This window comes from Dysidea avara, chromosome 9 (assembly GCF_963678975.1).
Source record: "Dysidea avara chromosome 9, odDysAvar1.4, whole genome shotgun sequence".
In the NCBI taxonomy this organism is placed as follows: Eukaryota; Metazoa; Porifera; class Demospongiae; order Dictyoceratida; family Dysideidae; genus Dysidea; species Dysidea avara.
In genome coordinates, this window is record NC_089280.1 from 19,400,070 (window position 1) to 19,415,076 (window position 15,007).

General features: G+C 37.1%; 1 protein-coding gene across 1 annotated transcript in view; it reads right to left on the reverse strand.

The window, feature by feature from the left end:
• LOC136267558 (uncharacterized) overlaps positions 1-15,007 on the reverse strand; it is a 31,153-nt gene that overhangs the window by 4,669 nt on the left and 11,477 nt on the right. The window contains exons 2-6 of the mRNA XM_066062720.1: positions 11,453-12,375; positions 10,335-10,508; positions 5,333-5,479; positions 4,783-4,863; positions 3,864-3,942 (exon numbers count right to left, since the gene is read on the reverse strand). Coding sequence (XP_065918792.1) covers positions 3,864-3,942; positions 4,783-4,863; positions 5,333-5,479; positions 10,335-10,508; positions 11,453-12,364 — 1,393 coding nt within the window. The 5' untranslated portion in view covers positions 12,365-12,375. The remainder of the gene's footprint in view (positions 1-3,863; positions 3,943-4,782; positions 4,864-5,332; positions 5,480-10,334; positions 10,509-11,452; positions 12,376-15,007) is intronic.

Below are 15,007 nucleotides of genomic sequence, written 5' to 3' on the forward strand. Positions count from 1 at the left end.
ACCAAAATAGGTAAATTAGTGTAATTCTATATCATATGGTAGAGAGTTCATGTTCAATTTGTCATTTTCTTTGGTTATTGCATAATTAAACATAATTTTTTTGTTAGTGCGGTTGAGTGGGCAGGACTTATCAAAGGGTGTGTGGTCTGCATTGGTCCAATATCCATATTTGTTAGTAAGGTGATCCTCTACCTCTGTGCCAAATTTGGTGCTTTTATCACTAAATGCACAATTGTTATGTATTTTTCAGTTAATCCACCAAATCTGTAATTCCATTAAAAAAGATCAAGATACTCTAATAGAGCAATCAGAAATTCTAATAGAACAGTCACTGAATATTGTTCTAATAAAGCAGTCACATACATAAATACAGCAACCAGCTAAAAGAATAGAAAACTATTTGTGATCGGATCTGCGAAAAGGGACATAATCGCACAAGCCTAAATTTACAGTATAAAGTATTGAATACATTGGGTGAAATACTTGCGTATTATTGAAAAACTTCTGCTATTTTGTTACCCCTGTTTCTTAGTGAAGGAAGGGACTAACAATAAAACCCAGGATATCGTCGTATTCACCTGCTCAAGAGGAGGTGGAAAATCTTTGTTTCGTTGCAGTAGACCCAAGAATACGTAAGTTATGAGCGTTTGTTTACATCATGTCGAAGCGATCATACGCGATTGGTTTTTCTTCACGGATTTAGCCTTTGTGTGCAGTGAAGAAGGATGAATAAAGGACAAACTTACCCAGTAATTGATTCCCCTGTTCATGGCAAACATGATGGTGAAATGTTTAGCTCCGTACCTCAATCTGTCAGTAAGTTACAACCATTTTTGTAAGTGCCTGTAATGTATTTTCTCTATACTTGCTGTACAAATTAATTTTTCTGTTGTTGCTACTTTGTAGGGCTGTAATTCCCAATGTTATTGGCGTATGAAGCTGAAACTGTGCCAGTGGATACACTTGGCTAAGTAGATTATAAATATTTAATAACCAGGAATTCAAAAATATGCGATTATGTCCTGTTTTCGCAGATCCGGTCACATTTGAAAAACATCAATGTAAACAGTCTAATACTGGCATTATTGGCCATAGATGGTGGCATAACTCTGGGCATTTCTCAAAAGCATAATAGATAAAATAATTTTTAAGCACTGCTCAAGAAGCATAATGCTCAACTTTCAGAGCATAAGCTCCAAGCTAACTACTTTTGATAGTTGGGAAAACTTGATGATGGTCAGTCAAGAACTATGATGGTTGGACAAATGCTAGGCATGAGGCTGAAAGAGATGCATGGTAGTGCATCAATAATCCTAATCGTACAGTAAGTGGTACTCTATAGTAGGGTCCATGGAGGGTTTGGGCATTCCTGCCCAAAAATACCATCCAAAAACCAGCCTTAGTTTTCCTTCATAACATGTACAGCTGGCAGTATTGGTTAGGCATGAACAAGCCCAAAAATTCCTTCAGCGTGACCTCCCAACCCTTCCTACAAGCTTCCATGGAATTGTAAAAAATTACTCTTTATAACTGAGCTTTCTGCTAGCTAAGTGACTGACTAATTATGTAACTGATGCCTCCATCCAAGTGTAAAGTTAATATTAAAGAGGTTGATGTTTGATGTTGCTTTGACCCGAAACGTTCCATTTCAATAACTGCAGCAGCTACAGTGCTTTTGTCTCCTTTGTGTCCTATCTGTTTCTTCACTACCACATAGGTATTAATTCGCAGTAATATTTGATGGCCTCAGTACAGCTGGCTGTCATGAGATTTATCTATAATTCTGTAGTGGCTGGATTGATTGCAGAGGTGTTTCTCGTGCTGCTCTTCATTTGTAATGCTGTGTACCAGTTATATAACGAAGCAGAACAACTGATTCACTTATTACTGATTTATAGTCAGGGCACATGTTTAGTCACAATTTCTAGAGTGACTGGATTGATTGCAGAGGTATTTCTCATACTTTTCTTCTTTTGTAATGGGTGGAACAAAGCTGAAAACAAAGCAGAATGGCCACATCACTTTCCAGTACCTTGTAGTCAAGCACGTGTGTTAAGTATTTTTATAATATGTCTGGCCAGCACCATTCTTTCCTTTGATGTGGTATGTGTTGGTTCACCAGTCAATAAATTATATTACAAAAAAGTGAACAATTAAATATAAGGAAAAAGTAGAAAACTTATATTGAGTAGGGATCATAATACTTGCATGCTTACTTAACCTTGCATTTGGCAACTCTAATAAAATAAATCATGTTTATCAGCAGGCTGGCTAGTACAAGTATTAGGGAAGAGGTAGTTGTCAGGTCTGTAATAATTGTTTTAAAAACTGTTGGAATAAGTTAGATTTTTACCGATTTGTTTACTACTTACATAATAAAATGCTCACCCTACTCATTGATTACTTTACATGCGCATAATTACCAGGGCTGGGGGGGACCAGGCATTTTCCCTGGGTTCTACTTTGTAGGGGGACCCAAGAGGACTTCCAGGGGCTTCATAGCTACACAACAGCTATATCCACACATACAATAAACATACAGCAGTGCAAATATTCCCTCAAGACTCGAGGACACAGGAAACCTCAGTAAGAGATACCATCTATCAGCCAGCAAATTCGTAGCATATATTTCCAGGAGCAACATGCTCTTATAAGGCGCTTATAATGAACACTGTAACAATGTGACTTTTTCCACCAAATAGATTGAGGTACTCTAATAGAACAGTCACCCTAATACAGCAATCAGGAAAATATTCGGTTACATTAGCTACTCTAACAAGCTATTAAATTCAGCCTCACATTTAATTTTGGAGAGTATGGTGTTTAAAACTTTCCTGAGTGGTAGCTCTGTAGCTATTTGGCAGAAGGTTTGCTATACAATTGAAGCTTGAGATACCCTAATAAAGTAGTCACTTTAATTATAACAGTCAGATGAACATTAAAAATTATACTGTGATAAACTATCAAAATCACTATCATATTCAATCTAAGAGGGTATAATTTTCCCCAGACCCCTAAATTCTTTTGACAGCCCTGATTAATTACACAAGTATGTAGAATGAAAATTAGAAATTTTAAGCTGGATTAGGGATCAAAGAAAGAAAACAAAGTAGTGAAACAAGGAATAGCTAAAAAGTAGTGAAGCAATTGTCTATACCTGCAGATATACTAGTAGGGATTAAATGTCCATTAGTATATCTGCAGGTATAGACAACCTCTCTTGTTGCACTACATTTTAGCTATTCTCTTGCCACTGAACCTGCGCATACCACACCAAAACAAAAAATGGTTCCAGACATGCATTAAATGTATTTTGCATCTGAACGCACCCCCAACAATTAACTACCGAAAATTGAAGTGGCCATTATGCTTTGTTTTCAGCTACATTCCACCTGTTACACAGTGTTACAAACAAAGTACAGTATGAGAAGCGTCTCTGCAATCAATTCAAGCCCATGGCCTTATCCATTGTTGAGTCATGCATAGCTGGAGGCATTAGTTAGTCAGTTGGTCTGTCATCAGCATAAAATAGATTTTTTTTTAATTCATAGAAATTTGTTGGAAGGGTTTGGGGTTGCTCTGAAGACATTTATGGGCTTGGCTATGCCTAACCAATACTGCCAAGCTGTTATAAAGCAAAGGTGAGGCTGATACTGTTGGGAAAGAAAGCATAATTCATAATTGCAAGGCATGATCAAATAGACCACCACATTGCATACACTCACACTACTACCGCCTTGAACTTTATAGCAGTTAGCCGTACACTGTGCAGTCATCACAGAGCTCTAGGACTTATGTAACATATCACAGACACACACAATTAAACCCACACACACATATCCACACAACACGATAAGCTATACCTTGTGGTTCCATGAATATGTCACTATCAACTGAATTATATGGAGAGTAATTTTTCCTTTTTGGCAAGGTTGCATACATCTAAGGAACATCAACACCATCTATCTAACTATTAACTAAACACTATTAAATAATTAAACTTTGCTAAAGCATGACATGTGAACACTGACATATGTGACTGGCTAAGCAAAAACTGACTGGTTTGCAACACAACTGATACAAGGATAATGGCACAAAACGATAGCTACTTCCACTATTTACTTCCACTACTTGATCGTCACTACTTATTTCTAAAGTTTTATTCTCCATATTTACCGTAGCTTCTTTTCTGGTAGTTTGTACAAGCCACTGGTGATGGCAGTGACGATCTGATGACTGTGCATGGCTATTGATCAGTCAAGTGGGTTGGCACAGATACAAAACAGTCTGTGATTGTGTAGCATTGTATTTAGCTCAATTTAATCACACCTGTGGATCTCTTATGAGACCGTATATATGCTGGCTGCTGGCTTGCCATTGTCTTCTCTGTCATGCCTCCTTTGGGCCCTCCACCCTTTTGAGGTATAGCGAATCCAATCAAATGATGGGACACAAGGTGAGAATTTTGTATACAGTATGGTTAGATAGGTAGTATATACTATTATATATTATAGCTCTATGCAAGGTGAAAAAGTCTGTGGCAAATTAGAGTCACTCAACTTTACGCCATTATCTCTACAAACTTTAAAAGTAAAGACTAGTTGAGTTTTTGCTCAGTGGGTCACATATTTGGCAAGGAAGTAGGTGTGGAAGAAAACATTACCCTCTACAATACCCTCTACAATACTTTTACTTGTATATAGCTATAGGTAAACAAGTAGTACTAGGAAGATAGAGTTGTGGCTATTATATATTGAGCTCAACATAACAATGTGTACATACTCCAAGTCTTTGAATAACTGGATTATCAGATTGCATCCTCCTCTCAGAACAAGCTTCCTTGACCTTTTGAGTATCAGGTGTCTATCACAAACATGAAATGCAAATAAACAGCAGGAGCATGATTATATATTCATCAGGGGCATATCCAGAGAGGTTTCCATGGGTAGGAAACTCATCTGGATTTCACATTTTCGGAACACTAAGTAACTGAGACTTCAAGATTTCCAAATTAGGAATCCTTAAATTTTTACTTCAAGTGATGATCTTCACACCTTTTATTGTAATATGTGTGCGCATGCATGTGTGTGTGTGTGTGTGTGTGTGTGTGTGCATGTGCGTGTGCATGTGCGTACGCGCGCGCGTGTGTGTGTGTGTGTTTGTGTGTGTGTGTGTGTGTGTGTGTGTGTGTGTGTGTGTGTGTGTGTGTGTGTGTGTGTGTGTGTGTGTGTGTGTGTGTGTGTGTGTGTGTGTGTGTGTGTGTGTGTGTGTGTGTGTGTGTGTGTGTGTGTGTGTGTGTGTGTGTGTGTGTGTGTGGCTACCGTCTATTCACCTGCATTGCAATCTGATTTTGATTTTCCATTGCTTTAGGAGCACTATTAAATTTTTCCTGACATTGTTCTTTAAGCTGCCGTATTTCATTTCTCATTATTTGGAGTTGACCTTCATAATCTTTACGTTCTTTCTTACATGTACTAAGCTTTAACAATAAAACACACATATTAGATAATACAAATATAATTATGAGAATTTGTTTTAATATGTGCAAAGACAAGTAAGTGATCAGTGTGATGATATGAATAAACATAAAAAATTAATAGAGTACTATTCAACCTTATTATATATATACTTATATATATATATATATAGTGTAAATTTTTACATTATAGCAGAAACCAAATTATGAATTTTGAAAGGTTAAATCCTTAAAAAAAGGACACATTTCCAAGATTTTGAAAGGCAGAACTTTATTATACAGCAATTTACGGTATACATGTAAATCTCTCGAACATGATGTGACAAACTTAATCCACCACGTAAGCCATTTTAGAGTCACCAGCAAGGGGAGTTGAGGTATAAGCATGTTATATCACTAGCAACTCTTATCTCAATTAGTGGTATAGTAGAAAATATATTATAGCCATTCTCAATCTTTGCATTTACTGGATCACAAGTAAAGTATTTATATTTAAAGATTAACAGATTTCAGAATCAATTTACTTTTGCATCAAAAGGGACTCCTCAAACTAAAAGCCCATTAAACTCACCCATTATGCTGTGTGTACATACCATAATTTGCTTTATGGTTGCAAAATAAATTTGGTAAGCAAAAATCACACAAAAAAGTCTTAATTTTTGAGTATATAGGGTGGCTACTAGCTAGGCTACTAGCCATGTGCCAGAACTTTGTTTAATTTGAGGTTCAAAGATTCCAGACATTGGCTAACTGTGTGGTTCACACATCAAGCATCAAAGAATGTGGCTTTTTTTACCACTGTAGACTGCAAAAAATAGATCGGTCATGTATATAAACATTTTACTCAGTGTTAATCATACAAAAATACTCTTATATACAAAACTTTTTACCATCAACATGAATTTGATACAAACACAAAGCTGTGCTTCAATTTACCTCCAGCTTTGGAAGGTTACACACAAAATTTGATTGATATCATTTCATGAATTCCTGAGATATAAGTCCACAAAGTTCGTGTTAGTTTTTAGTTTTTGTATGAGTTAAATTCAAATGTGTGAAGTGTTCACTTTGAAATATGGCACAGGGTTAAAGACAAATTTTAGTAGTAACCGTGATTGAAATCCAGTATAATATACACATTGATAGAGTTACCGCTGTACATGAATAATAATATTATTGATGGATTGATGTAAAAAAATTGTTCTTGCAAACGCAGAGTAAATTGCATGTGAGAAGAAGTTGAAAATTAGTCTGTAGATTGGTTAATCATTGTACAACAGTCCAAGAACACAGTGGTTGGACTTTTGTGTGTCCCAATTTATGGGGCTCATATATAAGTGCAACAAGGCACAAAGGAACATAACACTCAAACTATAGCTGTGTTTTAACCATTGTGAAATTCCTTTGCATGCACAATCCTTTACGTAATTGCCTGGTTATGTTAGCAGTTAATTTATGAGTAGCCATATAAATTGTCTCCTACAGTAGAGAGAGATCTCAAAATGGCTACTGAGTTCACAGTTACAATAGTATTATTGTAAGAGCTGTTCAGACTCTTTAATTAAGCACACAAGTACTTTGACTCATTATGGCTTGCTTTTAAGAACCAGTATCGTATATTGAGTAGCTTGAAGATGATGATGCAACAAACCACTGAGTATGCGCATGCTCTATATGGACTTGATGTTTAAAGTTAATCGGACAATGGTTGGAACCACTAGTATTACGCTCCTTGACGTTTATAAGTTCAAGCTTAAGGTTACGGAATATTACAAAATGCATGGGCAGAACATATTACAAAACCTGCTTTAAATAGGGATGTCAAAATCCTGCAAAATTACGGAATTTCTTCTCCCGTAAATTTCATTTAAAAGTAGCACAATGAATTGTGCGTCTTGCAGACAGTTTAGACACTAGATTTTTTCGTTTCATAGTAATGAACTGGTCAAAGTAGTGCTCTTCTGGTGAGTTTCCTCGTGATTAGAGTAGCTAGGTGCGTGTATAAGCCCCAATGTTAGATCCCTGCCTAAAAAATGTATGGAAGATGACAGCAGGCTAGTTTTGTCGATCGCCATGCACAACAGTGTTTCAGTTAATCAATAGGTTGGTTTTCAGTCAGTGCAAGATGCAACTTGAACACCTGTATTAGTTTCCTGTCAATGCTACGCAATTGATAATACAAAGTGACATAATCACCCATACGTCACTTGTTTTTGTTTTGTGCCATGGCTACCAATGGTGCTCAATAGAGAAGTCTGGAGAACCACCTATTTGTTTATTTAACAATTACTGGCTACCACAAAAGTAAATGTGGCAAACCTATATATCAATTTGCAACATTTTTCAAACTCTACAAGATGCTGTGACTAAAACATGCATTTGTTAAACTTTTAAAAATCCGTTTGACATCCCTACTTTAAACCAAGCAGAAATAAATAATTTCAACAGCTGTGTTGTGGTAGCAATACAACTAATTGTGCTTGTTTGTTTTAACTGTAGAACAAAGACTGTTCTTGAGTGTGTGGTCCACAATAGAGCGATGTTTTATAAAAACGCGCCACCAAAAACCAGACAAACAGATTACTGAATCCTTATAATTTCAACACAAGTAACTAAACAACTAGAATATCTAGGTCCTGTGGAAGCGATTTTTTAAGTTACTGGTCATATAGATGTTTTATTGAACTTTTAGTAGATTTTTCGAGTAAACCAAGCATTTTGAGGCTTGTATCTCTGTCACTGGGAAGAAACACGCCAAAAACGCTTCCACAGGACGTAATAATTTCAATATACAGTATCTCTATGCCCCGGAAATGCCAATAGAGCCTACAGCTTTTGCTGTATTTGGCGGCAGAAAAACATGGTAGTGACAGCTGGAGCTGAGTGATGTATGGGTTGGCTTACTTGTCTTGCTACAACAACTTGTAGTGTTCTACCTACCTCTAACTACACTGTAGCTGCATAAAAACAGTAAATATGAAGGGCTTCACCTTCATTTTAAACTTTTCACACTGCTAGACTGGTTTTATGGGCTTCTCAAAAAGTATCAATAGGCATTCAAAATTTTGAATGATAGCCTGTGACTATACCGTAACCTTAAAGTAATGATTCATATCTTTAGTGATAGTGATTTTTGAGGACTCAAGTACCTTTTGGAGCAACCCTGAAAGAAATTGAAGGAATACACAGCTATGGAGTTATAATGTAACACCAAGACACACATGTAACAACTGAATGATCAAGATAGTAAAATCAATTTGTTGTCATGCGTATGGGGTGAACCACTTGGGGAGAATGTTAACAAATTGATGTTGTACTACTTCTAAATAAACCAAGTACCATGCAGCAAGCTGAAAATACATCATGATATAATTATTCAGTTTTGTTTTGTTGTATAACACTTTCAGAGTTATCAAGTAATAAGTTATTGTAATCTTATATTTACTAATTCATATAATTCTGTAATTACATTGCAGTACACTGCAAAGGAACAAAGCGCTTAAAACCACTAATAATACACAGAAGTATCTTCTTATATTTTGTTTATAGTATTTTCTTATACAAATTATCTTGGAAAAGCCTTTTAATTTTTGTTTGTGTTAGTAAGGGACACACCCCCCTTTGACTTGAAGGATTTCTTTTTCCTCAGTGGGAGATCTATGTGGGATTTTGTGGTTTCGACAGTTAGCTTAGAGGTAGTCTTTATTATTGCAATATGGATATTTATAGTAAAACCACTGTATTTCAGTGGCATGCAATTGCATTTAATTAACATCCACTGTAGCTACAACTCTCAACAACACTTTACCTTTCACCTTCCACTGCATTAAACATTAAAAATGATCAAAATACTCTAATAGAGCAGTCAAGTAACTACTGTAACAGAGGCAATAGCTTACAGTCACAATGTTTTCAAGTTTGATTATTAAATAGCTTAAAGCATTGGATTACTGCAATTTTAACTAAAAATAGCCTAAAATTCAATCTCAAAGCTTCTAACCCTCAAAAATCAAAAATTTCTGGAGATCTGTGGTTTTATTTTACATAATATTGAGAACATTACTTTTAAAAGTCTTATTGTTCCTGGTAGCCTAGGATGCCAGCTACATAGTTTTCAGCTGTTTGACACCCACACAGCTTACTAATAAAAGCTTTCTCATCAAACTCTAGGAATCACACCAATGATTTGGACATGATCCTGGAATCAGGAATCAAAAGATCATTAGTAATTCGTTGTGTTTCTCTGTATTTCTATGCTTGTATCCTTATTGTAATGATAGTTGTACCAGGAATCACTTAGAATCACAGGAATCCTGTGTGGAATCACAGAATTGGTAGGATTCCGAATCACGTCAATCAAAATCCCTGTAGCTGAAGACCCCTCAGTCCTAATAAACTCACTGCACCCATATTTCAAATCGGCACAAATTAACCACCTTAAATCAAAGCATGGAAATGTATTACAGGCTCTATGCAGCCTTCTTTTCTTGCACACAGGTTGCTTTTAGCGTACAAAGTTTGCTCACATGGGTGCAGAAAGACAAACATAACATACTGCGCATAAACAACACACATGCACATTTTTGGAAAACAAGTTCAACGTGCCCACAGCCGGCCTGCAGTCAGCTGTAGGAACGTGCACAGTTAAAAATTAGCCTGTAGATAAATTAACCATTGTAGAAATGCTTTTTTTCAGTTTAAAATAGATCTGAGCAAAGGCCATGGAGTTGAAAAATCAAACAAGCGCTTGATCAAGATACTATATAGAACAACAGTACACATAGACTAAATGATGGTCACATATGAAACTTTTAAAAGCTAATATTTTCTTTTGAAAGTATTACAATTAAAACTTTACCATAGTTTCCTTGTTTTTTAGTGCTTCTTTTGCCTTGCACAGGTCACTTTGGTAGCTGTCAGCTTGTTGTTTTGCCATTTGATGAAGGTGTTTATAATGATCAATGCTTTTATTAGCAGCAGCAAGCTTATCATCAAGTCTGTCAAGTTCTTTGGTAAGCCTTTCCTTTTCTCCCTAACATGTTAAGTTAAAGTAACAAAATTTGACAGGGATGAATTCCATACAAGCAAATAATATATCCACACTTTACACACAGGCCCTATTTGTGTACAGTTCTGAGATTTACATAACAGTATTAGCCAGGGGCGGTGGAGCGGGTCAAAGAGTGAGGGGGCCAGGCTAGATGTAAGTTGAAGACCAAAAAAAACAAAAACAAAGGTCACAGTCTGCTAGCTGACAATAGCTGCTCCACCAATTATATCTCCTTATTTATGACTACACATACGTATAGCTAGTAATTTGCTACACTGAATACTGTGACTGCTGTATTAGAGTATCCAGATCCTGACTGTTCTATTAGAGTATCTCGATCTTTTCTTGCAAACAGTGTCCCAAAAAAGTGGGGGGGCCATGGCCCCCCTGGCTCCCCCGTCTCCACCACCTATGGTATTAGCAACAAAGAAACTGTTGTGATATTTCTTTACATGTCACACATAGTATGCTTTGAAGTTTTGCTACCAATGAATAAATAATAATAATATGTATCCACAAGTGGGTCTCTAAATGAATTAGAAATTGGCCAGGTTCATCTTGCTATTCCAGTCACAGCAACATGATTTAGTGAGCATTACTAATTTGATCAGGGAACTGCCATAACTACGGAAATAATGCCAGTAATAGAACATATTCATTATTCAGAAACCTTCACTAGAACTGTGAAACAGAAATTAATTTGGCAGGACAAAGGGATCAAGTTTATATAATAATTATAACCAGCTACTGGCAGTTCTTACCTTTAGCTACAAATATGTCATTCTAATTACATGTCATTCCAATTACATGTATTCGTGTCTTTTACAATTGTGCATAGCACACCTACGTATATCACTCATGATTGCTAAGTAACACAAATACATACAGGACATTATATATACGTATATATGTAACTATTATCTCACCAGTAATGGCTCATAATCAAGCAAGATAGACTGTATTTTGGATACCTTCAAATCTGGTTGCATCTCTCTTATGGCCTTGCAAATATCATTGACAGATGGTCTACGTTTAGGTAAATCTTGTAAGCACAGCAAAATAAGCTCTTTTAATTGGACAGACACTTGAATATTTGCTAAATAATGTTCTCGTCGCTCTACTTCAGTAAGTACCAACTTTTTCCCTGTAACTTCGTCAAGATATGTTTCATCTTTAGGAACAGGCCATATATGGCTCATTGTGTGTATTGTTACACACCCAAAGGAGAACACATCAACTGGTTTACCATAACGTGGGTTAACTGAGAGTGCTTCAGGTGGCATAAAAATTACTGTCCCTGGAGCTTGGGTAGCTGACTTTGCATGGTTCGGATCAATTACCTTAGCTACACCAAGATCAGCAATTTTAGCTACCAGCTGTTTGTTTAGTAAAACATTATTAGAGGAGAGGTCTCGGTGTATGATATCTTGAGCATGGAGATATTGTAAACCAAGGGAAACATCATGTAATATAGACATCTTGATCTGAAACGAAACAGTAGTTGGTTCATGGCTCTGTAAATACTGCTTTAAGCGACAATCCATTTTCTCCATCACAAGCCATGGTAGTTTGGTACTTTTTCTGGGATGGTAAATACCTTGGAAATGTACTATATTGGGATGGCACAACACGCTACATTGAGCACATTCTTGAAGAAATTTTTGCTTGAGTGTGGTAAATCCTTTAGGGCTGGAAAAGTCTACTAGTGCATGATGTATTTCCTTAGCAGCACAAAGTACAGACACTTCAAGTACACGACCATAAGCTCCCTGGCCTATCACTCTCTCAGTGCAAGTCACATTATCCAACTGTAATAACTTTATGTCTTCCATAGTCATTTCAAATTAACCTGTAATGTTACGTACATTACAATCATGCCTTTTGAGAAAAGGCATAGAAGGTTTGCATACATGTATCATACAATTTTAAAAGTGCAACAGTTTATGTCAAGTGAGTATGTACATTGTACATGTAACAGGACACATGATAGTGTGTGTCGTGCAGCCAAGTACAATGCCCAACAGACAAATGTGTGTTTACAGAAACCAAGAAAATGCTGTTTTCATGCATCTGTAGCTCGATAGTGCCTGAAAGTAAATCAACCAGTTTGCTATGAAACCTCCCTTGGAGTAGGGTATCTCCTATTCCAAATTTGAGTCAAATATTCCCAACCAACACGGAGGAGATATGTTCCTTCAAACTTCATTGTATTTTCTTCATATTTCTATTCTTATGTATCAGGGCCAGAGGAAGCACTTCTAAAGTGGTCAGGCCAAGGGGTAGGCAGTATGAAATTTTATTTTATTTTAAATGCTTTTTAATGCAGGGTAAGCCTGCATTAATGGCCTGTGGGCAACATGTACCCACAAAAAAATACTGAGCACTTTGCTGTGTGAATACAATAGGGGATCTGGAGGTATGCTTCACTAGGAAAATTTTTAAAATTGCATGCTCTGAGATTAAATCTGGGACTATTTTCAGCTGTAGATTTCCTAGCAAATTATTGACTATAACACGTGTGTGTTAAACTCACTGCATGTTGCCATAATGTGTCCACATTAAAACACATGTAAATACAGTACTGTTCCCTTTTGTTATAGCTACTATACAAATGCAGCATGAGTCTAACATTTGAAACTGATAGCTACATATCTTAATCGGTGAAGAACTTCCAAAGAACTCGCAATGAATGTAAGAGGTCGTCTTTCTTCCCAACTTCAAAGGGCGGTTGATTTGAATGGTGAATCTGGTACATCTTCCTGGTTACTGGCCCTGCCATTACAGGAGCAGGGCTTCCATCTTAACGAACAAGAGTTCTGGGATGCTGTCCATCTGCGCTATGGATGGAAGTTGCTGAATGTTCCCAGTCACGTCACTATGTCTGTGGGGCTCCGTTTACCATCGACCATGCCATGGTCTGTCAACATGGGGGCTTAACCATTTTGCAACACAATGACTTGCGTGACATCACGGCAGGTTTATTGTCAAGGATGTGTTCAGATGTTGCTACTGAGCCTCCCTTATAGCCTCTCAGTGGTGAAGTAATCACTCCCAAGTCTGCCAACCAACAGATGATGCCAGGGCGGATATTCATGCACGCTGTTTTTGGGGATGGAGACAAAGTGCTTTTCTTGACGTAAGGGTGTTCCACCCTAATGCACCAAGTTACCGTAACTCCAGCATACCATCTGTATATCATCGTCATGAATTACAGAAGAAGCAAGAGTATGGCAAACGTGTCCAGGAGGTGGAACAGGCTTCCTTTACCCCTTTAGTATTTTCCACAACCGGTGGAATGGGAAGAGAAGCACTAACATTCTATCGTCGTCTGGCCGACATGCTTTCTCGCCACAGCTCAACATCTTATAGTGGCACTCTGGCATGGATTCGCTGCACATTGTCCTTTCCATTGCTTCGTTCTGCTACAATGTGTATCCGGGGGACACTATCCATCCTTCATCGTCCCAACAATGCTTCCCCGGAGATGGGCCATATTGCTGGCCCTAGGGACTTTTAGTTGTCCCCCTTTCAGTTGTCCAGCACACTTGCACCTTGGTACTGGGGGTGGTAGGCAAGGGCAGTACATCTAGCCCAGGAAAAAATAGCTATATAACTAAATTTTAATGTGATGAAGTCACAACTCATTGCATGAATAGCTAACTATGCACTAAGTTATATGTTTAATCTTACCCTATCATGCTATGCTGCAGTGCTCATATATTCATCCAATTATGTACACTTCCATGCAAAGCTATATATATTTCGTATTTGCTTCATAAAGCGGTTGACAAATAAATCAGTAAATACGTGAGTGCTCTATTAGGGTGACTGTTCTACTAGAGTGTTTCGATCTTTCCCATGATTGATTGTCACAGGGAAGGATTTAACAGCATGATGTAAGTACTCTACTGACATTATATCACACAATGTTTGCATGATGTTCTAGGCATCTATCATTCCCAAAAACATGCTAGCATAATCGGCCAGTGCCTATCAGTGACTCGGATATATATTTTTAAAATTAATGCTGAAAAAGTGGTCAGGCTATGGCCTGACTGGCTGGACCGCTTCCTCTGGCCCTGCGTATTCTTAATTCTTTTCTTTTAGCACACTTTAGAAAAATGGCAATAACTTAGACATGCTTTAGTTTATTGACTTCAAATTTAGAAGGCAGCATGAACATAATGCAGCACATTTACAGTGCAATTTGTGTACAGAACAAATTAAGAACAAGGGAGTTGCAGGATTCTGAAAATTGCAAAAGTAATTTGTTGTCACACCTACAGGGTAATTTGCTTGTTGAAAATTAGTATATACATGAAGTAATTATCGTAGTGCAAACCTTTTGTGGTTTGAAAGCACTGAGAGTATTAGCTAAGGAGATATAAAGCAAAAACCAAACATGTGAAACAAGCACAATCGAAATACTCTAATAGAACAGTCACTGTGACAAGTAAAAATAACATGCGTCTAGATGGTAA